The sequence below is a fragment of the Vombatus ursinus genome, unplaced genomic scaffold, assembly GCF_900497805.2.
Source record: "Vombatus ursinus unplaced genomic scaffold, bare-nosed wombat genome assembly UNPS02014793.1, whole genome shotgun sequence".
Classification (NCBI taxonomy): Eukaryota; Metazoa; Chordata; class Mammalia; order Diprotodontia; family Vombatidae; genus Vombatus; species Vombatus ursinus.
Window position 1 is genome coordinate 20,709,931 of NW_020954571.1, and position 27,563 is coordinate 20,737,493.

General features: G+C 35.1%; 1 protein-coding gene across 3 annotated transcripts in view; it reads left to right on the forward strand.

Annotated features, from left to right (window-relative positions):
- Positions 1-27,563, forward strand: part of RPGRIP1L (RPGRIP1 like) — a 131,397-nt gene that overhangs the window by 86,621 nt on the left and 17,213 nt on the right. For all 3 annotated transcript variants that reach the window (XM_027869632.1, XM_027869634.1, XM_027869633.1), the window contains one exon: positions 18,170-18,353. In XM_027869632.1, coding sequence (XP_027725433.1) covers positions 18,170-18,353 — 184 coding nt within the window. The remainder of the gene's footprint in view (positions 1-18,169; positions 18,354-27,563) is intronic.

Below are 27,563 nucleotides of genomic sequence, written 5' to 3' on the forward strand. Positions count from 1 at the left end.
TCCCTACCCATATGTGGAGCTTTCTAATCTAGTAAGAAAAATAAGATATAACCCATATGCAGATATTGGAATTAAACAACAATATAGGTCAACAGTGTATGAAATAGCACTAAGTAATATATAATTGGGATACCTGGGTGGTACAATGGATACAGCTGACTTGGAGCCAGGAAGATCTGAGTTCAAATGCAGCCTCAGACACTTATTAGCTGAGTGACCCCTCATCTGTAAAATGGGGACACACTGGAGAAGGAAAAGGCAAACCACTCCAGTATCTTTGCCAAGCTGGTCACAGCTGAATGACTGAATAACAATAATATATAATTACTTGTCAAATATACAAACATTAAGTTTTGTGAGTTCAGAAGAGGCAGAGTTTACGGTTCTGGATTAGCTATGAAATGCTTCATAGAAAATGTCTGACTTAAATGGGACATTAAAGGTTATATAATGTAGTGGAATAGAGCAAAGATCTAAGATGGAAATGTACTTTTTTGAGAGGATGGTGAATTAGACCCAGTGTCTGGAACAGTGATCCTTATGTGACAGGAACTAAAAGCCCTTTACTACCCTAAGAAAATCCTTGGGAAGCAGTGTGGCTGAGTAAATTGAGGGCTAAACTGGGAGTACTGATGACTCAACTACTCTCTCTGATGCTTCCTAACTTTGTGACCACAAGCAAGTCATTTAACCTTTCTTGAGCCTTAGTTTTCTGCCCTGCTAAATGGGGAAAAATAATACCCATAGTACCTAAATCACCAGGTTGTTGCGAGGTTCACAAGAGATAATGTATGTAAAAAGTGTTTTGTAGTCTTCCATCTGTTGTTTCTATTTTTATGTACCTAATTATTCATGTGTTGTCTCCCCCATTAGAATATAAATTCCTTGAGGACTGTGACTATTTTTTGCCTTGCTTTGTGTTTCCAGAGCTTGACATGGTGCCTGACGCATAAAAAACACAAAATATATTCTTATTTTTGATTGATTGGAGCATCAAAATAGAAGATTAGAAAAGTATATTGTGATAAGATTGTGAATGGACCTTGAGTGTCAGTCGAGTCACTGGAATAACCCAACCAATGAAACCATAGACCCTTTATAGAGTTTAGCGGAACCTATAAAAGATAATTGTCTTTTTGAATATTTCATTTGTTGTCCAAAAATACTTTTCATTTTATAAGAAAATTTTAAAGTATGCTATCTTAGTCCTATGGGACTACATATTTGTTCTGTCTTCAGTCATCTCAATGATATTCTACATTTTGCTTTTTAAAGTTCAGAATGAAGACCTTTCATTTAATTAAGCTTCAGGAACACTAAAAGTTTTTTGAAAGCTCCTCTTAAAGAATAATTATGTTTTTTAACATATTAATTTTTTCCATCGAAGTGGTCCAAGATTTTTTCTTGTTAAATTTCAGGGAAAATCATATATTATTTCCCTATGCTGCCTCCTGGTATTGCCACTCTAAAATGTCATTTCCTTCAGTATCAAAACACTCTGAGGTGGACTCAGACAGTGTAAGGAGAGCACGTGCAATGTCATCTACTGCCACTATCTACATTATGCAGTTTTTGTGCCTGAATGATATTCATCTTCTCAACATTACTCATTCTTATAGAAATTCTCCTACTAGTGTAATATAGACTCATTATTTTAATAGGTGGGAAAGAATTATGTTTAATTAAACACAAAATGTAGTAGCATCCTTTAAGCTGAAACAGTATAAACTAGATTCAGAGATCATTATTCATCAAAAAACGTTGTAGTTACTGTACAAGTTGTACATCAAATGTATGTATATATAATTTTTTTTATTTTAAACTTAAATACAAAATGAAAAAAGGAAAAAAAATTGCCATGTTCACAGCAGACCATAGGAGAGGATTCAATATAAAACAATAAATTTCCATTTCAAGAAAACCTATATAATAAATACTACATATTGTTCTCAAAGCTGCCCAGCTTTTCTTTGCTTCCTTGTTGGTTTTCTTTTGTTCTCTGCTGTGCACTTTTTACTTTATTTTTTCCCCTTCCTCTGTTCCCCTCCCACACCCTAAAGAAGGCTATAATTACATGTGGATATATGTGTATACATATATATATATACATATATACATACATACGTACAAATAGATAATCTGTAAACATACACATATACACTCAAACACAAATATGTAAGACCATACTATGCTTATTTCTACCTGTCATCTGTTTCTCTGAAGATGGATTGCATCTTCCTTCATAAGTTCAAGTCTTTCCATGTTTTTCTAAATCAACCAGCTCATCATTTCTTTCACCACAGCAGTATTTGAACCCAATTACATCCTATCTGAGAGATTGTCTATGTAAGTTTTTTTCCCCAGTTTTTTGCATTCCTCCTATTCTTGGCTACATAGATTTTATTTATACAAGAAAAATTTAATTTAAAATAATCAAAATTATCCTTTTTACACTTCAACAATGCTCTCCATTATAATGTAGTTTAAAGTCTGATACTGCTGACTCTACTTCTTTTACATCTTTTTTTCCTGGTTTCTTTGAAGGTCCTGACCTTTTATTCTTCCAAATGAACTTTGTTACTATTTTTTCTAACTCAGTAAAATAATTTTCAGTAATTTAATTGGGGTAACATTGAATAAATAGATTAGTTAGGTAAAATTGTCATTTTTAAAATTATATTGGCTTTACCTACCCAGGAACAATAAATATTACTTCAATCATTTAGATCTGAGTTTATGTGTATAAAAATTGTTTTATATTTATGTTCATATAGTTCCTGTGTCTGTTTTTTGGGGGGGTTTTTTTGGTTTTTTTTTTTTAGGCAATTGGGGTTAAGTGACTTGCCTGGGGTCACAGAGCTAATAAGTGTCAAGTGTTTGGTCTGAGACTGGATTTGAACTCAGGTCCTCCTGACTTCAGGGCCAGTGGTCTATACACTGCGCCACCTACCTGCCCCCCTGTGTGTATTTTGACAGGTATATATGCTCAGGTACTTTATACTGTCTAGGTATTTAAAATGGTCTAAAACTATATTGAATAATATTGCTGACACATAGTGTAGCTTCTCTATTTTTCATTTTTGATTAAATCTATTTTAACTTTAACTTTGAGATCATGCTTATTATTCCTGCTTTTTTTACATCCTAAATTCTATTCCTGCTCTTTATTTTATCTTTGTGTGTATCTCTTATTTTTACAATGTTTCCTGAAAGCCGCATATTGTTGAATTCATATTTTTAATCTGCTATCCATTTCCATGTTGTGGGTAAATGCATCCCATTCACATTCTCCTTCCCATTTTTTCCTCACTATCTTTCTCACCCTATTTACCCTGTCTCTCCTCACTCTTCTGCTTTACTTCTACACACTATCTTGCCCTCCTATTTCTTAACCTACCTACCCCTCTAAAAGTCCCTCCCTGATCCTCTCCCCCAACCCTATCCTCTTGCCCTCTCATTTCTTTCTGAATTTAGAATACTTTTATACCCTTCTAAATATACATATATATGTATATTGTTCCCTCTTTAACCCATTCCCAGTGAGAGTAAGATTTTAGCTATACTCTCCCTCTCCCCAGGGGAGCTTCTTCTGTATCAATTTTTCCTTTAATGTCTCATTTGTATGAGCTATTACTCCTTTTTATCCCTCCCTATAGTTTTATTTTTTTAGAATCACCCCATAATACTCAATTCAGCCCAAGCCTTTCTTTCAAACTACCCAAATAATGTTGACAATCATAAGAGTACCGCTAATATTTTCACATATATAAAGTAAACAATTTGACCTTATTGAGTCCTCTATAATTGGTCTTTTAATGTTTACCTTATATTTCTCAGAATATTATATGTCAGATTTTCCCTTAAGTTTTGGGGGTTTTGTCACAAAAACCTGAAAGTCTTTCAGTTTGCTTAATATCCATTTTCTTTCATTTAGGATTATACTTAACTTTGCTGGGTGAGTTATCCTTGGTCCTAACTCCAGCTCTTTTACTCTAGGGATTATAGTATTCCAAGATCAGCTTAGTAGCTGCTAGGTCTTGTGTAATCCTTATTGTAGCTCCATGATGTTTAAATTGTTTTTTTCTTGTTGTTTTCAATATTTTCTCCTTACCTTGGGAGCTTTGAAACTTGGCTATGACATTCCTGTTAGTTTTCTTCCTGTGATCTTGTTCAGGTGGTGATCAGTGGATTTTCTTCTATTTCTGCTTTGCCTTCTTGTTTTAAAACTTAAGGGCAATTTTCTTTGGTAATTTCTTATAATATTGTGTCAGGATTCTTTTTTTTCATATTTTTCAGGTGGTCCAACTATTCTTATATTATTTCTCCTTGATCTGTTCTCCAGATCAGTTGTTTTCCTGGTGAGATGTTTCACTTTCTTTTCTATTTTTTCATTGTTTTGATTTTGTTTTGTGATTTCTTGGTGTTTTAGAATGTCATTAGCTCCCCATGCCCAATTCTTGTTTTCAAGGAATTATTTTCTTCCTTAAGTTTTTGATTTTCCGTTTCAAGTTGGTTGACTTTCTTTTCATAATTTTCTTGATTTTCTTGAATTGCTCTTACTGTTTTTTCTAATTATTCCTCAATCTCTCTTATTTGATTTTTAAAGTCCTTCTTGACTTCTTCTAAGAACTGCTTTTTGCTGGGGGATCATTTGATGTTTTTAATTGAAAAAGAAGTAACTTTTTTAGCTCCATTATCATCCTTTAAATATGAACCCACATCTTCTCTATCCCCATAATAACTATCTATGGTTGGGTTCTTTTTCCTTTGCTTACTCATTTTTATTTATTTAATTATGTTTGGTTTCATTTTGTTTTTAGCAGCTATTAATGTAATCAAGTTGTAGTCCTGAGTATGAGGAATGATGCCCCAAGTCTCGGGTCCTTCTTAGTGTTATTTTCTGATGCCTGTCTCATGGCACAATCTTGGGCTCTCGTCTCCCATTCTAAGCCATGGCTAGGACCCCCAGTCACAAGTGATCTTGCTCCCTGCGGTCGTTCCAGTAGCTGCAAACTACAGCTGTCCTCTCTGCCCTGGAACTGAAATCAGGGACTCTGCTGTCCTGCAAGTGCCCATAGCTAACAGGGTCCCCGCCACTCACTGCTGCACTCACCAGGTGTGTGGTAGCTCCTTCTCCTCAAAGTCACAGCCCTGGTGGAGTCTGGTCAGCACAGCTTGCTTAGCCTCCCTCAACAGTGGAATGTCTTCAGTCTTCTCCTACTCACTCAGGAAACCCCCACACTGTTGGCAAAATGTAAGTTTCTAAGGCTGAGGCTGTCTTTCAACTCAGCTGCCCTCAAGGCTTGTTATTTGTTGATTCTGCAGTCAGCCTGGTGGTGTTTGCACTTCACTCAGGCTGAACTTCCACCCTTGGAGGTTAGGTCTTTCCTGGGGACTTCTCAGATTGTCTTGGGAAGACAACTACTTTACCCCATGTTTATTTCTGCTGTTCTGAGATGATGTTCTGTCCTTTTTTGTGGAGGAAATTTGGAGCCAAGAAAGTTTTCTGACCAGATACTCCACCATCTTCCCAGAATCCTCTGTAGCACATATATTTTACAAATTATTTTAATAGGGTGACTTGTTTATTCAAAAAGCATTTATTAAGCACTCACTATGTGCACTGTTAGGTGCTATGTATTCAAAGACAAAAACGGAACAGTCCTTGCTCTGAAGAAACATATTCCATCAGGGGAAACAACATATATATATAGAAGTAAGTGCAAAACATATAAAGTAAATGGATAGTAACTCTAAGTGCGAACACTATCAGTTGAGATCAGGAGGCTCCTTGTGTAGAGGTGGCATTTGAGTTGAGTTTTGAAGGAAGTCAAGGATAATAAGAAGTTGTTAGGAGAGATTGTATTCCAGGCATGGAGGACAACCTCTGTAAAGGCACCAAGATGGGAGATGGCATATATTGGATGGAGAACAGCAAGATGAACAGTTTAGCTGCAACATAGAATGCATGAATAAGAATAGTGTGCGAGAAGGCCTGTAAGGTAAGTTGAAGCCAGATTGTGAAGGATTTTAAATACCAAATAGAGGAGTTTATATTTTATCCTAAAAGTACTTGGGAGCCACCAGACCTTCTTAAGTAGGGGAATCACATGATAAGACCTATGCTTTAAGAATATCTCTTTGGCAGTCTGTGGAAGAGGAATTAGAGAGGGGAGAAACTGGAGGCAGGGAGAGCAATTAGGAAGCTATTGCAATAGTCCAGGCAAGAAGTGATGAGAGCCTGAACTAAGCTGATGACTGTATAACTAGAAATAAGGGAAAGAATATAAGAACTCTTCTTGAGGTAGTCAGTCAGTAAGGTTTGGCAGATGGTTAGTTATGGTGGGTAAGGAAGAGTAAAGAGTCAAGGCTGATTCCAAGGTTGTAAGCCTGAGTAACTGGAAGGATAGTGGCACCCTCAGCAGAAATAGGGAAGTTGGGAAGAGGGGATCAGTTGGGAGAAAAATTAATGAGCTGTATTCTGAATATGTTGAGTTTGAGTTATCTGTTCTTGAGTTTCAAATGTCTAGTTTGAATTGTCCAATAAGCTGTCGGTGATGTGGGTCTGGAGCTAAGAGAGACTAAGGCTAGATCTATAGATCTCGGAGTTATCTGAGTAGAAGTAACAGGTGAGCTCATGGCAGCTGATGAGAGGGAGAAAGTAGAAAGAAATGAATAGAATCCAGGACAGAATCTTGATGGACATTCATTATTAGAGAATGGAACATGGAAGAAAAACCAGACAGATGGGAAAAGAACCAAGAAAGAACAGTGTCACAAAAAAAGGAGAGATTTTTCCCAAAAGGAGGCAATAGTATCAAATGCTGCAGAGTGAATTTGGGTCCCCCTGCCAAAAAACAAAAAGAAAAACAAAAAAACATAACATCGAAGAGAATAATTTTGTTTGAGCAATGAGGTCAGAAACCACATTCAAAGGGATTGTTAAATGAAGGAGAATTTGTTCAAGAAAAGAGGAAAAGAAGATAGGAGATAATAAGGGTTAAGTGATATTTTTTTTTAAGAATGAGGAAGAATCAAGAATGTTTCTAGGCGGCAGAGAAGGAGCTATAAGATTGAGAGAGAATGACAATTAGAGAAGTTCAGAGAAAGTTTTCAAGCTTAGAAGAATTTCCTATTTGGTTCTTCTTTTGTCTCTCTTACAAGTAATCTAAGGTAGTTCAGATTTTTTATCTTCAACTATATTTACAGTGGTTACCTCTCTTTAGACTTGATTCCCTCCCCAACCACCCCTGTCTACCATTTTGTTGTTGTTGTTGTGTCATTTCAGTTGTGTCCAACTCTTCATGACCCCATTTGGGGTTTTCTTAGCAAAGGTACTAGAGTAGTTTGCCATTTGCTTCTCCCGCTCATTTTACAGATAAGGAATTGAGGCAAACAGGGTAGGGTGACTTGCCCAGGATCACACAGCTAGTAAATATCTGAAGCTGGATTTGAACTCAAGGTCTTCTTGACTCCAGGGCTGGTACTCTGCACCACCTAGCTGCCCCCTGCCTGCTGTTTAAAAAGTGCTAAATGTTATGTTCTTATTTTAAATTGTCTTTTGAAATTTCATAACACTTTACAATGATTGGGGACATCCTAAAAGGTCGCAAAATTAGAGTTGGTACTAAAATTATGGATTCATAGGATGTTAAGATTGGAAAGAACCCTTGGAGTTCATTGGTCCAGTTCTTTCACTTGAGACTTAAGGAAATGGGATTCACAGAGGTTAAGGACCTTGTTTAGAGTCATACAACTATTAAGTGAAAGTACTGGAACCAGAACTCACATCTCTTAATTCCTAATCAGAGATAAGAGACTTCACATTGGTTTGCTTGGAATTTGTAATTTTTGTAATTCAGTTTTCAATCTGCTAGATGAGAAGTAAATTTATGAATCTCCAAGTGTAGTTTATTTAAAAGCATCAAGTTCTAACCATGAGCTTACATTAATATAAAAAGTATGTTTCTCTTATCTCTAAGACAAATATCAGTTATGCCAGTTACTCTGTGTATTTGAATTTCATGGCACACTGCTTAAGCCATTTAACATCTTGCTCTTCCTTTTTTCATGTTGCAGAATCAAACAGCCTATGGTTATTTCTTAGATATGTTGATTGTAAAAAGGAATCTAACAGATTTTGCAGTACTTAGCGGTACCACTCACTTCTTTCTCTTTTCTTCATGTCTGTGATGTATAATTAATCATAGATTACTTCATTTTGTTTCATTTCATTTACAACATTTATGAGCTTCACTTTGTCAGTATGAAACGCTTGTCCCCTCCTTTCCTTTCCAAAGTGGTGTAATTAGTGTTAGCATCTTTTTTAACAGGCTACATAAAGTTTAGTGGCTGGATTAAATCAAGTCATTAACATAATGTGCTATACAATTTGCCCCTATCTCTTTTCGTTTCCACTACATCAAAGTGCCACAGAGTGCCAGTGTAATTGGGCCTTGCTAGCTTGTCAGGTTCAGTCAGCCTGATGGCTGCTGCTTTTATGAAAAAGCTTCTAGGCATGATAATTAATGGGAAAAAAAATCTGGGAAATGTAAAACTTTGGACAGTTCTCTATGAATATTTTACAAATTTGAATAATCAGAAGTTAACAGTATCAATTTGATGTATAATACATTGATTAAAAGCCTTGTTTCAGGTCCCCAAAATAGACATCAAAACGGCAAATTTGCATTTGCTATGGCATTAAAAAAGAAATTAACAATCTTCTTCTCCTATTATGTCTTATCCCTGATTTTTTCTTTACCATTTGAGTAATATAGCTTTGAATTTTCACAATCAAATATATTGCTGCAAACTCACAGTTTCCCACAAGGCAGGAATGGGGAATAAAAAGCTAATGCAAGAATGAGTCTTCTTTTCTACTGTATATATTTACAGCTTTTTTTCCCTTCATTATAGATAAGTGCATTTTGCTAGTACTAATAGCAGTTTTGTAAAAGCTGCCATATTCAATCTGTCTAAATTACAATTTCATTTGGAAACTAGGTATTCTTGAATAATATAAGCCAACATTCCCAGATGGCTGCAGCTTTGCCATTCGGTAAAATAGTTTTTGAAAGCCATAATGCACAAACCAATTTGTTTCTTTAGAATTCATTCCTTAAGAATTTTAAAATTATTTTGGAAGTCAAATGTTATCTCCCATCAGGTGAGCCACTTCCTTTATTATGCATGCAGAGTACAAGATGAGATTTCTGAGTTGAGTGCTATCTCAAAACTAGAAATTATCCTATTAATTTATCCTTCATGTAAAGTTTCTAATCACTCTAAAAATCATATTATTAAATTCTATATTAATGCTTCAAATAACTATTTGACATTTTAATGTAAATAAGGTGGAAGCATTTCAAAACATACTAAAGAGAACTGGCAGCAATGAGGCATATCTGTTTGGTGTTGCCTAGGCAGTTTTAAAACATGTCACCAGGCTTCTATACTTTATTGACCACCACCTGAGCTATCATGCCTGATTGAAAGAGAATATAGCCTACTTATGTGCACATTTTATGACTGTTCATTTTTAACCTATGCACCAATTTTACTCCCTCTCTAAAGGCTTTAATGGTAATGCCAATTGGCTTCATGAATGTGCTATTCCAGCAACTTATTTTGAGGTGGAGTGGACCATGCATTCTTGAAGGCTATGTGAGCCTTCTGACTGGTCCTATCAAGCTGAAAAGGCTCAAAGTGTGTAGCTATCATATGAGAACCCGCCTCGCTAAATGTGAAGAGACCTATCACCAGGTTCTCCAAAGTGGATGAATTGGTAGGCATGAAAACTCTCAGATATAGTCTGCTAAGTCATAGTAGGACTAAAGATCATTTTGGTGAAAAAGACTAAAAAACAAACATTCAAAGCTAACAGAAGTTATAATCTAGTATCCAGAGCTATAACCACTGTCTTTCTGCATCTATGTAATCAGTAGAAAATACAACTGGAGAAAGCAGTATGAAATATACTCTCAAAACAACTTTTTAATTCACTGTGTAAGAATAAAAAATAATTATGACAAATTCACCTGACTAGGAGGGTGAATTAGTTACCATAGTGACTTGGGGGATGCAGCCTCAGAGTTGGAAAGTATCTTAAGAAGTCACTTACTCCAACCCTCAGGATTTGAAATCCCATAGTTCTTATGTACTTTGAAAAGGACATTAGTACTATACAACACAGGAGAGGAGGTAGCACTAAGATTATTCACCTTTGCTAAGGGTAGATATGGGCAGGGGAGGAAAGAAGAAGACAGGAGACCCACCTGGAATGGATATAGGGAAGGAAAGCCCTAGAGAGAGGCGAGATGGGACAAGATAGACCTTATTCATGGGTAAAAGGAAAGAGGGGACCCAGAACTCAAACCTCTTCCCCCTCCTCCTTCAGCATATAAGGAGACCTGGTAGGGAAGTCCCAGAAGGAGAAAACCTTTTAGAAATGATGGCTTCTTTCTCCTCTTTCTACTCTACCTATGGAGTGCATATGTTAACTGTTTGTACTCTCTAAACTTCAGTGTCCTAAGAGAGATACTGGTCATCTGTTCTAGTTAAAGATCTAAACAAGGGCATTGTATTTTAGAATATATCTGAATGCAGGGCATGAGAAAACAGGATTAAATTGAAACAAGAAGGATGGGTTCTTATTACCAAGATGAACTTTAAACAAGCAAGAGTTATTAGGTATTATAATGACTTACTGAGATAGGAATAGGGACAGGACCTGTGATATCATTGTTGTACGGAACTCCTAGCTGAAAGGAAGTTCTGTGTTGCTGATCAATACATGTCAGCATCTTCTCCAAAATTTATAGTCTCAGAGGGTTACTTAGAGCACTAAGAGATCGAGTAAGAGCCAGTATGTGTCAGAAGTGGAACTTAAACCCAGGTCTTCCCTATTTTCAGACCAATTCTCTATCCACTATGGTACTGCCTCGATGGGTTACTGAGAGAAATTGCTAAATCTTTCTTATAAACATTCAAACAAGGAAAATTACCTTTCTGACCAGAATGCTTTAAATGAAGTGCTGTGTGTAGAAATGAGGGTTGACTAGTAAGGGAATTCAGAGGTTTAGGGCAGCAAATGGTTAATCGTGGGAATTGAGTAAACCACACTGACTCCCTCTTGTGACTCAGTTCTGGAGCTAGCTTAGTTTCTATTCAGTTATGAGTCTAGTCCAAATTCTGTCTTTAGAAAACTATTCAATTAGGAGAATTGAGAGAAAACCTTATTGTATTGTTTGAATGTAGCCCTGTGTGGCTAGTAAGCTACCACCTCTACCTGCTGCTTAAAGACCTTAACTAAGGACCCAGGTTATGCTGACTAGAAACCCAGTTAGGTCCAAAAATTGATGCAAGGAGTTTTCTCACAGTTGTATATCTAAAGCAACCCATGTGTCTTATCTGAAAACTGGCCTCATACTGATCAATCATTGTTTCCATGTTCCTTTGATTGTTCATAGATAAATGGGAGTAAAGGAGGTAGGACACATCTTTTTCTGATTTCAGGGAATTGTATTCACTCTCCCCCTCCCAATGTGGAAAATGCCTAATCTTTCCTCCAATTAGAAATCAGATTACCTAATGTAGTTTAATTGGCCTTATTTGATTAATTGTTTTCAATATATAAAAGTCTTTCTCTTCCTATATTCGGGGTTCAGGACTAAGCTGAGGAGGTCTGGTCCCAGTTTGGTGAACAATTGGCATACGTTGTTTAATAAATTGATATGCTCAGAAGATCAAACCTTAGTTTCCTGAGTCATTTCATCTGTCATTTGTCACACTAGATTATCTGTGGCAATCTCTTCTATTCTTGTGATTATATTGCTGTGATTCTAAGCTTTCAATTTAGATGTTCTTAACTATTTCTTATGATACTTCCTTGACTTAAGAAGCTCTTTCCCTCCTTCATCTCTCTAGATAGAATCTAGTCCAGAATAAAAGTATCTTTTATCTCTAGTAAACCTACTAGAATATTTAATACATAACTTTGGGAGTATCATAGATTTGCTACTGGAGAAACACAAGTCTTAGGAACTTTTAAAATCTCTGTGTCTCACACTTGAGTTTTTTTGTGGGGGGCGATAATATCTTTCTGTCTGACATTGTTATGTAGGGTGTCTTGAACTTATAAATGACTTATGTTCTAAAAACCTCTTTTTAAATGGGTTTTTGGATCTCAGATTACTTTTTTTCCCATAAAGCAATATTTTAATTAATAGCTTGAGTCAGGCAAACTCACAAATGAATTTTTATCCTACAGTGTAGCTAAAATAATACCAGCAGTAGCTGTGAACCCCTCTTAGTCCTATGTGCCAATCCCCAGTCCACTTTGAGATATGATTTTCTGGACCCCCTCTAAATTATAAGTGGAAAAGACATCTTGGTGACCTGATAGCTGCATCACACCATATGGGAAAAACTCTAACAATGAGATGGGCAGGAATGGCCAAGAATTTCATGGGAAGGAAAAAGCAGAAAAGGAAAGCTAGAGGGAAAGGAAACAATAGTGATCTGGAGTGTAGGCCAAGCTTCAGAAAGGGCTGGAATCAACAATAAATGGTTTTGGTAACAGGTGTCTAGGAGAACAATAGCTATCCTTCCTCCACCACCATTACCCTTCTTATGTGATGGAGCCTTCCTCCCTTCAGCTCTAAGCTGCACTTCTTACCTTTTCCTAGTACTCACCTGAAGTAGAGAAAGAGAAAAGAGTAGGAGAGCAGGAAGCAAACCTCTAGCATCCACACTGGTCTCACCAGTAGAATATAAATTTATTGAATGCAGGAACTATTTTACCTGTATGTAAAGCATCAATATTTAAACACATTTCCTGTGACATGATTGATTAATAGTATTCCTAGCCATTTCATCTCCATTCCTTTCCCCACAAGAGATCCCATCTTATTCTTCCACCCATACTCTATCCTACCTCCTAAAAAGAAATTCCCAGGATAGTTGAGGAAGCTGGATTTTCCTTGAAAATTTAGATGAACCTTGCTTAAATCTTTTTATACTGATACCCACTACCATCATACATATTTTCTGTTCATTATCTTTTCCTATAAAGTCTCTAACTGAAAAAAAAGAGCTGGTAGGACAGAACAAAGGAGAAAAATATTTTCCTCATTGTGATACTGATATGAATATTTAAAAAATGTCAAAGTGTGGCATATGCTTCAGGAACAGGAGTGAGTGGTCAAGAGAAAGAAAGAAAATCTAAAAGACTGAATTCTGTTCTACAGTAGGACTGGTTGAAAGTAATTGGTGGTGGCAGTAAAAAGGGAAGCGGGTATATGTGTACAGTTCCCTGGTATCCTTGAAAGAGAAGAAAGGGAACCAGTGAGACCAGCCTGGGACCAAGAAGTATTCCTAGTGATTTATACTGGCAGGAAGCCCTGGCCCCTGTGACCTCCCCCAGTCCTCACCTGCTTCCTAGATCCTGCCCTGGCCAGAAGAACTTGCTTCAGATCATACGAGCTGCCACCTAGCTTGGAACTAGTGTTCCTGCTGCCCAGCACATGATGAAGATCAACATCTGAAGGAGATGTATTTCTGGTATCCCTCATTAGAACCCTTGAATTTATTCTTTATTTGAAACATTATTGCATATGGTGAAATACTATAGTACTATATTTCTGATACTTTATATATTAATGAGGTTTTGTGGTAAAGCCTAACCATTTATAACATTCTTTCTAGAGAAACAATGGGAAAATGTATTCCAAGTTTCAAATAACCAACTTAGAAAGGAACTTTTGGAATATAATCAGTTTAATAGATTGATATTTGCCTTTATGAAGATATGCATAGGTATATTGACAAATAATTGTTTTTAAATAGGGCCACTAGTCATACAAAAATGTGTTTGCTGCTGCTAGCTCATACTCCTCAAGAATATAAACATTTTCATATACTAGTGACCTTAATCAAGGAAGAGATTTAACTTAAACTAGTAATCAGCTTTTGGAAGACAAAGATATGTGTGTTTGTGTGTATGTGTATGTCCATACATACATGCATATATATATATTTTACTAATTGTTGTTTTTCCCTTAAACCTCCCATTCCAGTATTGCTACTCAATAAATATTTTGCTGATTAATGTATATATAACAGACAGCTGTCTCAGTTTACCCTTATTTCCCCCAAAGAACTCAAAGTAAAGACCTTTTAAACCGAAATGTGTAATAACAAAGATAAGGTAGAAGCTAGAAAGACAAGAAGATTCAATGATGAGGGTTAGGGAGAAGAGGGAGTATTCTATTTAGTCAGATTCGTTCTATCCCCTGCCTGGAGTGGAGAGATAGGGAAAAGTTGACATCAGCATGGTCATCAATTAGCATTCATTAATGCTTCTATTTGCATAGAGCTCTATAAAGAGAATTTGTACTAGAGTCAAGTACTTACCCTTGTTTTTTGCCCCTATTAGAATCTGAACTTCTAGAGAGCAAGGATCATATTTTCTACTTCCTTTGTAACTCAGATTTCTAGCATAAAGTTATATGTACAGTGGCTTCTAAATAAGTACTTTTCCTTAAGTAAAAAAACATAACTTCTCAAAAACATTCTTTTAGTTTGTTGTTCAAATCTGATCTTTAAGACCATCAAATTATATATAGTTTTAAAAACAGAAGCAGCATACTGTCATGAATAGAAAACCAGCCTCAAAGCCAGGAATATCTGAGTTCAGGTCTTTTCTTTGACGTACTGCTCTTTGTCACTTAATTTCTCAGTGACTATCAGATGCAAAGAAGGTGCATTAGTAGAGTGCTGTTTTCTCACCTGAGCAGTCTCTTTATCAGTATCACAGTCCAGATCCTATCCCTTTAGAAATATAATATTAAAGGTTCCATTTGGCTACTGTCACTGTTGAAACCAGAAGAAAAATTCAGTGGCACCCTACTATATGTCAAACCAAAAGTCTTGGATAAGGTGAACAGTCTGTGCAGGTGTTGCTGAAAAATATGGTATCAAATATGAATTATGATTGGTCAAGAACCAGAAGTGGTATTGGAACAGGAAGGCAATAGCTAGCAATTTTATTTTTCTTCTTAGTTTTGGCAGTTGTTATCTGAAAGATACTGATGCTCTATAGGGATAGTGCCTGCTTCCAACAGGCTCTGTACGTGCTGACTTCTTATTATGGTGATCCCTAGCCAGCATTGTGAATCAATCCATCTGCATATACTAACACTGCCAACCCTTATAAGGCACTACATCAATCATCAGAGGCCTGAACGTGTATATTTCTCCTACCAGTAATCTTAAGTTAAAATCTGTTAAATCACATTGTAATTTAGGATTCCTAAATTTCTTGGTTTATAAAACATTTAGAATCATCATAGGAAACAAAAGTAAGTGCACATGTCATCCGGAATGTATTTTTAAATTCCTATGCCATCCCTGTTTTATCAGAAATATTCTTTTGGCTTAATTTTCTCCGTGCTCGTCATTTTTTGTATTATCTGTATCACTTGTCCTTTTTAACTTTATCTGATAAATTACTGAAATCATAAACTTGTCACTCTTTGCATCATTTGATGGTAAATCACGGAATAAATATTTTAAAGCTAGATGAGATCTTTAGAGGTCATCTTTTATAATTTCATTTTACAAATGATGAAATTGGAGATTAGGGAAATTAAGTATCTTGTTCAAGGTCATGCAGCCATTCTGTGGTAGAGCTAAGACTAGAACTAATTACCTGACCCCTGTACAGTACTTTTTATACACACACACACACACACAAACACAATTTAAAATAAAAACAAGGAGACATAGCCTCCTAGGTACTCCTAGGGGAAAGTACCTGGAATAAAGAATACTCCAAACACCATGAATGTTAGTCTTTAAATGTTATGAGAATTGTCTAAAGCTACATTTTTTTAGTGTTTGAAAATACAGTTGTTACAATGGACAAAGAAATCTCAATGTCCTAAATTACAAAAGCCACTTAAAAATCAAGATTTTTTAATACAAGAAAACTGGTAGAGGGAAAAAGGCACATATTTCGGTGTCTGGATGTCTAGCATTTGGATTTTAATAATTGCATTACCTTATTTTAGGGCCTAAGTCAGTTCTTAAAATATTGCAAAATTTTAAATATATGACCCCTATAGTTAATATATTATTAATGAACTATGAATTTAAACACATTTGAATTCCCTTGATATTTAATGATTCGTTTGTCTTCTTTTGCCTAAGCAATTTGATAGCTCCTTTTCTTTACAACCTACAAAGCTATGTGTATATATAATTATTTTTTGCCTCTTTATAGTTGTTTTCCAAATAGTCTGTTTATGCAACGATGTTAATACTTTTTACAACGTTATTTTTATGGCAATACCAAGTTTGTCAAGTGAATTTTTAAGTAATGTAGAAGACTTAATTATGTACTATACCACTTTTGAGTTGTATGTATAAACTGTGTGAATGGGAAATAGTTTTGACAACCACAAAACATTTTGCAAAAAATAAAAAAAGAATATCATTTAAAATATTTCTTTTACTACACTAGCCTTGTGCAAGAAGAGATGAGTTGTTTCTGAAGTGAGATTAGACAATAGAGCCAATTTCATTTTTTATGCATGTGAATGGAGAGTGCTTGAGGTTATTAGTTGAAACCGAGTAACCTTTCCAGGCTTTCATCTCTTTCTTTTCAAATTTGAATATGAAAAGCATATTCAAGTCAAAGACCATCACTTTAATGACATTTGGCAGTCATTTGATTTATTAGGTTTTAGAAAAAAATTTCCTTTAAATATTTCATCATACTATGCTAATCCTAGTAATATTGCCAGCTGCAGCCTTGTACCTGTATTAGTGGAGACAGAATGGTGTGGAATTTTTTCTGTCATCCTAGTAAAATTTCCATGAATCTACTGAATAATAAAACAACCTTATTGAAATATTCAGATTTGGGTTTTTAGTTAAAGTGTCTTAGAATACATAATAAAAGAAAATGTCTTTTGAAAGGAGGGGGCAAAATTACTTCATCAAATATTGAAGGGGCTTGACAGCAATGAAAATTGTTCTTTATGGAGAATATTTTTACAATAGAATACTTAGGGTTTTCAATTTGATTAATTATAAAATATGCTTTGAAATATCTAAGTAATTACTCTGACAGATTTGTACACTGATTTGAATTTAACTCCTAAAATCTCATCTTCTTAAATATATCTTACTTTCCAGTTTCTAATTATTATTTAAGGTGATATAATTTAGACTTGATGCAAAGAATACCTTAAAAGTTGTAAAGAAAATTTGACATCTCATAAATGTGGGAGGCTTCATTCTTTTTATTAATCACAACTCTTCTTTTGACTTTTTTACTATAAAACCTAATTTTACATCATATTCTATTCTTTTAAATCATTCTTATGGAAACATTTGTGACAATAATAATGTTCATAACATGTACAACTTATTAGAAGACTGTGGTCATTCATAAAGTTAGAACTAACAGAAGTAAGGAGTTAGTACCAAGCACCTGTTTATGGTGTGATATTATGCACTGACCCCCAACTTAAAGCTTTTTTTTTAAAGCAGAAGAGGAGAGGAAATGAATTTCAGATAAATTTATGGATATTAATCAAATATAAATGTTATCTTTTGGCCTTAAAATGTATTTATGTAGATTGACCAAAAATATAAGATAGAAAAATTAATATAACTTTTTATGTGTTTAAAATGTTACTGAAGTATTCAACGGGCCTTTGAATAATGTGATATTCATCCAATCGGAAAGCTTTGATATGTGAATTAGTGAAACTTTCTCCAGTATTGTAGATTAGATAAATACACCATCATAAACAATAATTCATTATATTGTTTGAAATAAAGGCAACTAATACTTGTGATTCAGAAACCAGACACAGATGAAGATCTCATAATCTTCACTCCTGATGGACTACTAGTGAGGTATTTATAGCCTGAAATGTAAATCAGGAAACTATTGCCATGACACTGTTAACTTCAAACCCTGGGGCATTGGAATCTCATTCTCTCTTTCTGTCTTGAATAATCTATCATGTGTTACTGGAAAATAGTGTACAGTGTGTTGCAAAAAGGAAACCTATTGCCCTTCATGTTTGTTTAAAATTGACACTAAAAGCTTAGAATAAAGTGCTTTTTATCCCCCCCCCCCACTTTTTAACAGCCATCAGAAAAAATTCGGATTGAGATTATAGCTCTAAGCCTCAATGATTCCCGAGTAGCCATGGATGACACTATACAACGCCTATTTGTAGAATGCCGTTTCTACAATTTTCCCGCAGAAGAGACACCAGTGTCACTTCCAAAACCCAAAAGTGGACAGTGGGTATATTATAATTACAGCAATGGTATGTATGATGTATTGTGTATAGCATGCCTTTTTTGTCTTTTTAAAAAAATCTGTACTATATGATTGGACTGGGTTGGGAGAACAAAGAAAAAAATTAATTCTCGCATACCTATGAAAAATCATAGAGGATTTCTAGCTGCACATTTATAACAATACAACCTGTAACCAGTGAGTTTATCGGAAGGGAGCTTGAAAAAATCATTAATGAATTTATAGGGTTAAGAGAGCTCCCCCCAAAGGGCAGTGGAATTCTATAAACAGTTCTCCCCATTGTTTCTGATACAGGTGTTGCATCCCAAGAAAAACACCTTTTCAATCATTCTACACAGTTTAAATCAATTCAACTATGTTTATTAAGCATCTGTGAGCAGGGTACTGGAAATACAAAGAAAAAAAATGAAACAATGCCTCCAAGTAGCTTATGTTCTACAATGAGGTGGGAGAGACAGAGTGCTCTCCGAGTGCTTGAGGACAAAGACAAAAATATCAAATGGAGGGATCATCCAGTTAATTTATTGAAAAAATTAGTCATTTCAAGAAGTCAGACTCAGTTTTTTGGTGATATAATGCAAATAACTACTTTATTAGCTGAGTGTTTTTCCACTTTTCAACTAGTTGGCTTGGTATGTAGATGTAGCTGTAGTCTTTATGCTCAGAAATTTCTAATATCAGCTTAAAATGTGGCTACATTACATTTCTAAGTAGTTAGATTTTAACTGGGAGAAAAGTATAGATCTTTACAGTGCTCTGTAATCCCCCACCAAACATCTATTCAGAACAGCACACAGATTTTTGATCTTCTAGAGCTGGAGCTATCAGAGAGATGCATGAAGGCTTCCTGGACCAGTCCAAACGAAGCAAGCATTCAGATAAATCAGCTTCTCTAAAGATTATGAGACTAATGACCGATCATCTGTGGCAAATATGAAATACCAAAATTCCATGTCAAACTGCCATGGCACTGATTCAAAAAGTGCTTATAGAGTTTCCTTGAAGCCCTAGGGTAGAGTTAGACTAACTAGCTCTTGTTAAGAAGAACACTGAAATTCCTAGTCATACCAATCTCATAAATTGCCCCTCTTCTTTAAGAGATGATACTTGTCATTGGGCCATGATTTAACCATCAGTTTTGCAGCCCTGTCCTGTAATGTAGAAGTAGAAAAGCAAACTTCTGCTTCTGATTATAGTTCATTGTGTTGCCCCAGAAGATCATTAAAACTCTCAGCTTCAGTTTACCCCTCAGAAAAAATAATCAGTTTAATAACTTTTATAACCTTCCTTTCCTTTCACCATTATTCTCAAAATAATCTTATGTATTAGGGTGGCACAGAGATCATTATAACTACTTCAGAGTTAGACAGGCTGAAATATAATAGCCATTCGTGGTCAAGATATTATATCCAGTGTGACCAGGACTAGAATTCAGGACTTATCACTACTTTCCAATGATTAGTCTATTTGCTTTCACATAATTCTTTCTGAAATCTGAGTTTCATCAAGTGCCAAAGTTCCACATCTGCATAGTGGTTATATATCAAAATAATACTTGAAATTAGCTAATTATTATGATGACAAATTTTAACAAAGAAATCTAAGAAAGAAGGCAAAAAAAATTTTTTCCTTTATCATTTTTACAGATTAATAGTAAGCCACTTGGTTAATACAACAGCAGATTTGTATTTAATTTCTTCTGTATTGACTGCCAGTTGAAAAATAGCCATGTGACCTTCTAGATTATTCAATCACTATTAAAATGTGTAAAGGTTCTTAAATTTGCAGTAGCTAAGCAGATTCTTTTCTGGAAATGTTTCTGTCATAAGTGCTCCAGTGTCCCACATTTTAGATCATTCCCATGTGGTTACTTTATTCTCTTATATGCTTGCTATTTCAAGATACTTGGTCATCTAATTGGTGTTGTAAGAGTAGTTGCTTATTCCTAATGAATCACCTATTTGATGTCAGGAAGAAAGCCAATAATATGTTAGTAATGAACTCAGTAGAGAGTGTTTACTATAGCTTTACTCCATCCCCAATTCACACCTAATTAGATTTGACTATATAGACTATTCAAGGTTAATTGAATATTTTCTTTAATAAAAATGAGATTTACCTGAGAAGAAAAATAAAGAAATGTACATTGATCTTAGAAGCTTAGTAATAGTCCCCTAAATAAAATCTGGGATAATATTCAAATGATAAAGCCTCAGAAAATTTGAGAAAAATTAATTTTAGTAAATACTTCCTTATTGAAGATTTTATTATTTTATTTATTACTAAAGTGGTATGGCATTATGAAAATGTTAATTTTAAAATGTTATATTTACATCTTTTCCAATGCAAAAAGGATCCTGTAATCTTTATTTAAAAACCAACAATCAGACTAATCACTGTAATGATTTACTGTGCCCTTGTCATTTGTTATTTCAATTGTGGGGTCAATTTAATATAGCCTTACATTTTCCAAATTGCATTAAACTATAATAAAAGTAATTTATCCCTTGGCTGATTTTTTTTATATAAATGGCAAATTTAAAGGAGAACCAGTAACAAAAACTCTGTTGTGTGAACACCTTGCCAATGGAGAGATTAAATGAATCTGGCAGTGTTTTATTTTCCACCAGAAATAGAATAAGCATTATTACTTATGTCTATACAAAATGAATTGTATGCTAAAGCCAGGACCTTAGGTGCATTAAGATTTGGTGATGCCAATTTTATCTACCAAGAAGTGTATGTTCTTAGGACCAGAGACTATCAGTGAAAAAAACCAAAGGTTAGATTCAGTTGATAGACATTGGTAGCAAGGACAAAACATTTATATTTCATTGGTCTTGAAGATATTGCTCTGAGAGTGCTGAGAAGGTAAGAAACTGGTTTAGAAATAAGATTAATGATAGCGGGTCTAAAGGATGTTATCTTGACTGAATATGAACCTTCTAGGGAATTGACAGTGGTAGAAGTAAAAAAAGATTAATGAAATCTTCTAAGATTTTATAAAACTTATATAGATCTGAAACCTTGGTCACTAAGGACTCAGTATTGATCATTTGGACAAACTGAAGTTAAACTATGTAGATGAAGAAGATATGTAAGTTCAGAGTTAATGATGGCAGAAATTTGGGTTCTAGAGTGTTAGAATAATAGAAAAGAATATTACAGAGAAGGTATTTTGAACAAATATTCCCACTCACAAATATACCCATAGTGACTTATTATATAATATTACATTATAATAGGCAATGTGCCATGTAATATTACACAATGTGTCATTTATCACACATGTGTTATATGTTGTTTATTAAACTACCTGTGATTTAAGGTTGTCTGAACCCTGATAACAAAATTATCTTAAATAGCATTTTGCCATTTCACAACTTTAGCCAAATCAATGTACATGATAGTATGTTTCATGTATTAAGATTTCATCAGTATGAATACCCCTTCCACTGATACACACTGAAACTCCCCAATGCCTTATTAATGAGTTTCTTATGTTTGTGTAAAATGTCATTTGACACACATACATAACATATCATTTATTGTGCATGTGCAATAATTTCATGAGTTAGGAGTGGCCCCAAAAATCTATAACTTTGTTTGCAATCATTGCAAACTTTCTAGCATTAGCCTTCCCCAGACTCAAGGTTGATCCTGAAATAACAGACAGCATCCATTGCTGGGTCCCATACTCAAAGACCTTCTATATTTTAGAGAACTATTGGAGTTTGTCATTCTTAACACAGTGGCACACAGTAATGAACAATGCTTATTGAGTTGAAGTCAAGTCATTGGCATGGCTTTCAAGAACTTGTAGTCACCTTCATGCCACAATGAAGCACTGGAGTAGGATTTTTGGTGGGGCTATATCACTGTTATGCCATCAGTAGAGTACTATGTATACTGAGTTAAATCATTCTGCAAAAATCAGAGAAACTTTTAAAATCATAGAAAAATTAAAATCACCTATGTGCAACATTTGTCCAGAGATTTTTTGCAGTTTTTTGGAAGCATGTTTTTGAAGTATATGTAAAAATCTTAACACAATGTAATCTGTATAAATGGTTTAACTTTTGGAGAATTTTCCCCGTCTTTTACTGCACTAATCTTTTTTTAAGTCATGGTCTTGTGAGGTTTATTTGTTTGTTGGTTTTCCTTTTGAAATTTCTCTGAATCCAATGTGGCTCCCTATTGCCTACTGCATAATTCAAACACCTTTACCTAATATGCCAGGCTCTCTACAGTCTAGCATCATCCTACCTTTGCAGCCTTATTTCTTATTATTCTCCTCTACACACTCTATGTTGACCTACTCGTTCCCACATATCCTACATTCTTCTGTCAGTCAGTCAGTAAACATTTATTAAATGCCTATGAGAGGGGCAAGGGAGAGGGAGAGAGAGAGAGAGAGAGAGAGAACTGTATTTCAATATAATTGGTTTCCTTTGTAATTCTATGTATTTTATACAGTTAAAAACAATATTCTGAGGAGTTCATAAGCTTTATCAGACTGCCAAAGGGCTCTGTGACACACACAAAAAAAGGTTGGGAGTTCCTGGTCTAGAATGTCCTCATTCCTATATTGGCCTGTTGAATTTCTCACATGTCTTTTACATTTTTGTCATTCTTTTTTTTCTTTTTTTAAAAAATTTACTATTTATCTTTAACATTATTTTTTAAATTTTGAGTACCAAATTCTCTCTCTCCCTGTCACCACTTTCCTATCCACTAAGAAGGCAAACAATATGAAATCAGCTACACATGTGAAATCACACAAAACATATTTCTATATTAGACATATTGCATAAAATGCAACAAAAATAAAATGAGAAAACTATACTTCAATTTGCACTCACGAGTTCATAATTCTTTCTCTGAAGGCTGATAGCATTTTTCATGAGTCCTTTTGAACTTTCTTGGATCAGAGTAGCTATGTCTTTCACAGTTGATCATCATTATGTCAATCATCAAGTTACTATATACAGTGATTTCCTGGTTCTGCTCTGTTCACTTTGCATCAGTTCGAATACGTCTTCCCATGTTTTTCTGAAACCATCCCCCCCGTGATTTCTTATCCATCACAATCATGTGCTACAACTTGTTCAGCCATTCCTCAACTGATGGGCATCTCCTCAATTTCTAATTCTTTGATCCCACCAAAAAAGAGCTGCTATAAATATTTTTTACATATAAGTCCTTTTCCTTTTTCTATGATCTCTTTGGGATACAGACCTAATAATGGTGTTGCTGGATCAAAGGGTATGCACAATTTTATAGCTATTTGGGCAAAGTTCCAAATTGTCCTCCAGAATGGTTGGACCAGTTCACAACTTCACAGCAGTTCATTAATGTGCTATTTTCTCTCATCTCTTCCAACATTTCTCATTTCTGATAGATGTGAGATGGCATCTCAAAATTGTTCTAATTTGCATTTCTCTATTCAATGTTTTAGAGCATTTTTTCTTATCATTATAAATAGCTTTGATTTATTCTTCTGCAATCTACCTGTTCATATCCTTTGACAATTTATCAATTGGGGAATGGCTCTTATTTTTATAAATTCAACTTAGTCCCCTATATATTTTTGAAATGAGGGCTTTATCAGAGAAATTTGCTGTAAAAATTTTTATTATTACTTCATTGTCTGTGGTACCTTTTATTAAAATACAGTTTTTTCTGATTATTTCTTTTAATTAGGTCTGTTTTTGCTTTTGCTTTGTTTTAGATCATGATTGCTACCTCTGCCTTTTTTACTTCATCTGAAGCATAATAGATTCTGCTCCATCTTCTTATTTAACTCTGAGTGTCTTTCTGTTTCAAGTATGTTTCTTATAAACAACATATTGTTGTATTCTGGTTTCTAATCCGTTCTGCTATCTGCTTCCATTTTATGGATGAGCTCATCCCATTTATATTCACAGTTATGATTACTAACTTTATATTTTCCTCCCTCTTATTTTCTTCTGTTTATCCTTCTCTCTCTCTCTTTTTTTATCCTGTCCCTTCCTCAAAAGTATTTTGCTTATGACCACCTTGCTTCTGCCTCTCTTATCTTCCCTCCCTTTATCATTCTCCTTTTTCTCTTAGCTCCTTCCCTTCCTATTTCCCTATTGGGTAAGATAGATTTTTACATCCACCTGTGTGTGTGTGTGTGTGTGTAAATATAGATGTGTGTATGCACATATATGTATGTATGTATGTATATATGTATCGGTATGTGTATATGTGTATACATATTATGTGTATATATGTGTGCATATATATGTGTGTGTATGTGTATGTGTATGTGTGTATGTGTATATATACATATATAGTCCAATTCCAGTGAGAAAGATTTAAGCATTGCCCACCAATTCCAGTGAGAAAGATTTAAGCATTGCCCACGATCCCCATGCATTTTCCTCTCCACTGTAAAAGTTTTTCTTTGCATGCCTCTTTTATGTGGGATAATGTTCCCCATTCTACCTCTCCCTTTCCACTTCTCCCAGGGCATCCATCTTTCTCACCCCTTCATTTTTTTTTGTAAGATCATCCCGACATAATGAACTCACACCTATACCCTAAGTCTATGTAGACTGCTTCTAACTGCCCTAATAATGATAAAGTTCTTAGGAACTACATTATTATCTTCCCATATAGAAATATAAATAGTTTAATTTTATTGAGTCTTCTGTGATTTTCATGTTCACCTTTTGTACCTCTCTTGAGTCTTGTGTTTCAATGTCAAATTTTCTATTCAGCTCTGGGCTTTTCATTAAAAATGCTTGCAAGTACTTTGTTTCATTAAATGTCCATTTTTCCCCAAAGGATTTTAGTCAGTTTTGCTGGGTAAATTATTCTTGATTATAATCCTAGCTCCTCTGCCTTCCAAAATGTCATATTCCAAGCCCTCTGCCCCTTTAACGTGCTAGCTGCTAAATCTTGTTTGATCCTAATTATGTAACCACAATATTTGAATTGTTTCTTCCTGGCTACTTGCAATATTTTCTCCTTAACCTGGGAGCTCTAGTATTCCTGGGAGTTTTTACTTCAGGATCTCTTTCTGGAGGTGATTGGTGAATTCTTCCAATTTCAATTTTACTCTCTGGATCTAAGATATCAGGGCAGTTTTCTTCATAATTTCTTGAAATATGATGTCTAGACTCTTTTTTTTAAAATTGCTGCTTTCAGGTTGTCAAATAAAATTCTTAAGTTTTTTCTCCTTGATCTATTTTCCATGTCAGTTGTTTTTCCAATGAGATATTTCACATTTTCTTGGGGTTTTTTTTATTCTTTTAACTTTGTTTTATTGTTTCTTGAAGTCTCAGTTCCATTTGCCCAATTCTAATTTTTAAAGAATTGTTTTCTTCAGTAAACTTTGTTTTTTCTACTTCTTTTTCCATTTTGCCAATTCTGATTTTTAAGGAATTCTTTTATTCAGTGAATTTTTGTGTCTCTTTTGCCATTCGGCCAGTTCTGTTTTTTAAAGTGTTTCTTCAGTATTTTTTGTGCCTCTTTTACCAGCCTATTAGTTCTCTTTTCATAATTTTCTTCCATCACTCTCATTTCTTTTCCCAATTTTTCTTCTACTGCTGTCACCTTTTTTAACTCTTCCAGGAATTCTTGTTGGACCTGGGTCTAATTAGCATTTTCTTTTGAGGCTTTGATTGTAGCTGTTTTCACATTGTTGTCTTCTCATGAGGTTGTGTCTTGGTCTTCCCTGCCACCATAGTAGCTTTTTAGGGTCAAGTTCTTTTTTTGTTTGTTTATTTTGCTTGCTTATTTTTCAAGCCTATTTCTTGACATTGAACTTTATGTTAAAGTTCGATTCTTTTCACTTTAGGGTGAGGAGGTACTGTCCCAAACTTCAGGCTTTCTATTAACTGCTATTTCCAGAACTAGTTCTGGGGTCTGCAAGTTTTTGGTGTGGTCACTGCTCTCCTGGTCTGCGTTTTGGTTTTTACCCAGGAAGGGCCCCTGCTTCCCCATAGCCACAAGCACAAGTGCTCCTCTTGGCCCTGGAACTGTGACCCAGAACTGTCTATCGGCAATAGACTTACAAATGCCAGCTGTGCCTGGTGCCAGTAAAGGGTCCCCTGTAATCTCTTTCTGACCATATGTCCCAACCCCCTTATTATCTCTGGGCTGAGAACTCCTGAAGCTTCTGCTGCCACTGTCACAGCCACCTCTGAGGTCCACCACCACTGGTTTTGCTGCTGCAATTGCTCCAGTCCATCCCCCACCTCAGTGTCACAGACCTGTCCTTCCAACCTCCAGAGTTGTCTTAAACTGAGAAAATGTCTCACCCTGACCTTTTGTTGGCTGTCCCATTCCAAAATTCAATTTGATTTTAAAGTGGTTTGGAAGAGAATGTTGAGGAAGATTGGATGGGTTTGACCTCTAATCCACCATCTGGGCTCCACCCCATTACAAGTCCTTTAAAAGCCAACTTAGCCAACACTTCCCTGACCTCACTCAAGTAACAGCCTTCCTCTTTGGACCTCACATAGCACTTTGATTTGTACCTTTCTAACTAGACCACTTGTGGAATATTATGTGTTATATTTGTCTGTGTATTAACAGTTACCCACTTCTAGCATAATACTTCATACACAGGAAACATTTAATACCTTTTTGTGAAATTTGTGGAATTGAGAAGCTTGAGGATCTTTATAGGGTCATAATAAAGACATAATAAAGACAAGAGTATATGTGACCCACTTCTCCCAGAGTGAAATAACCCAAGAACTATTATCTAGTTACTGAGCTTATGCAAAATTCAGACAAGTAGAAGAGTTAAACAGCATATTTTCTAAGTGAGGAAGTGTCTAAGTGGGGAAAAGAAGAAGGGAGAGTTATGTCAACTTAAAGTCTTCAGGAGAACTAGTTTGGAAAGTTGTTGGATCATCTCCAGAAATGGATACAAATAATTAATTGCTGTCAACTAGTACAACAAGACCTAAGTAGCTGGATTAAAGGAAGTAGACCATGAGTACAAGATGATTATAGTGGTCAGAACTATGAGTCTGAGTTGGAATTCTTAATGGGACATCCAGTCCAATTGGTAGTGATTTACAAATGGGTGTGAGAAGTGTCAGTCCGCTTCCTTTTGCATTTTAGTTAGAGGGAATTAAAATATCCCAGAGCTGATATTGCCATACAGTTTCTAACAGAGTTTGCTATTTTTTTATGAAAGTCAAAGAAAGTCTGGGCTCATAGTAGAAGGAAATAT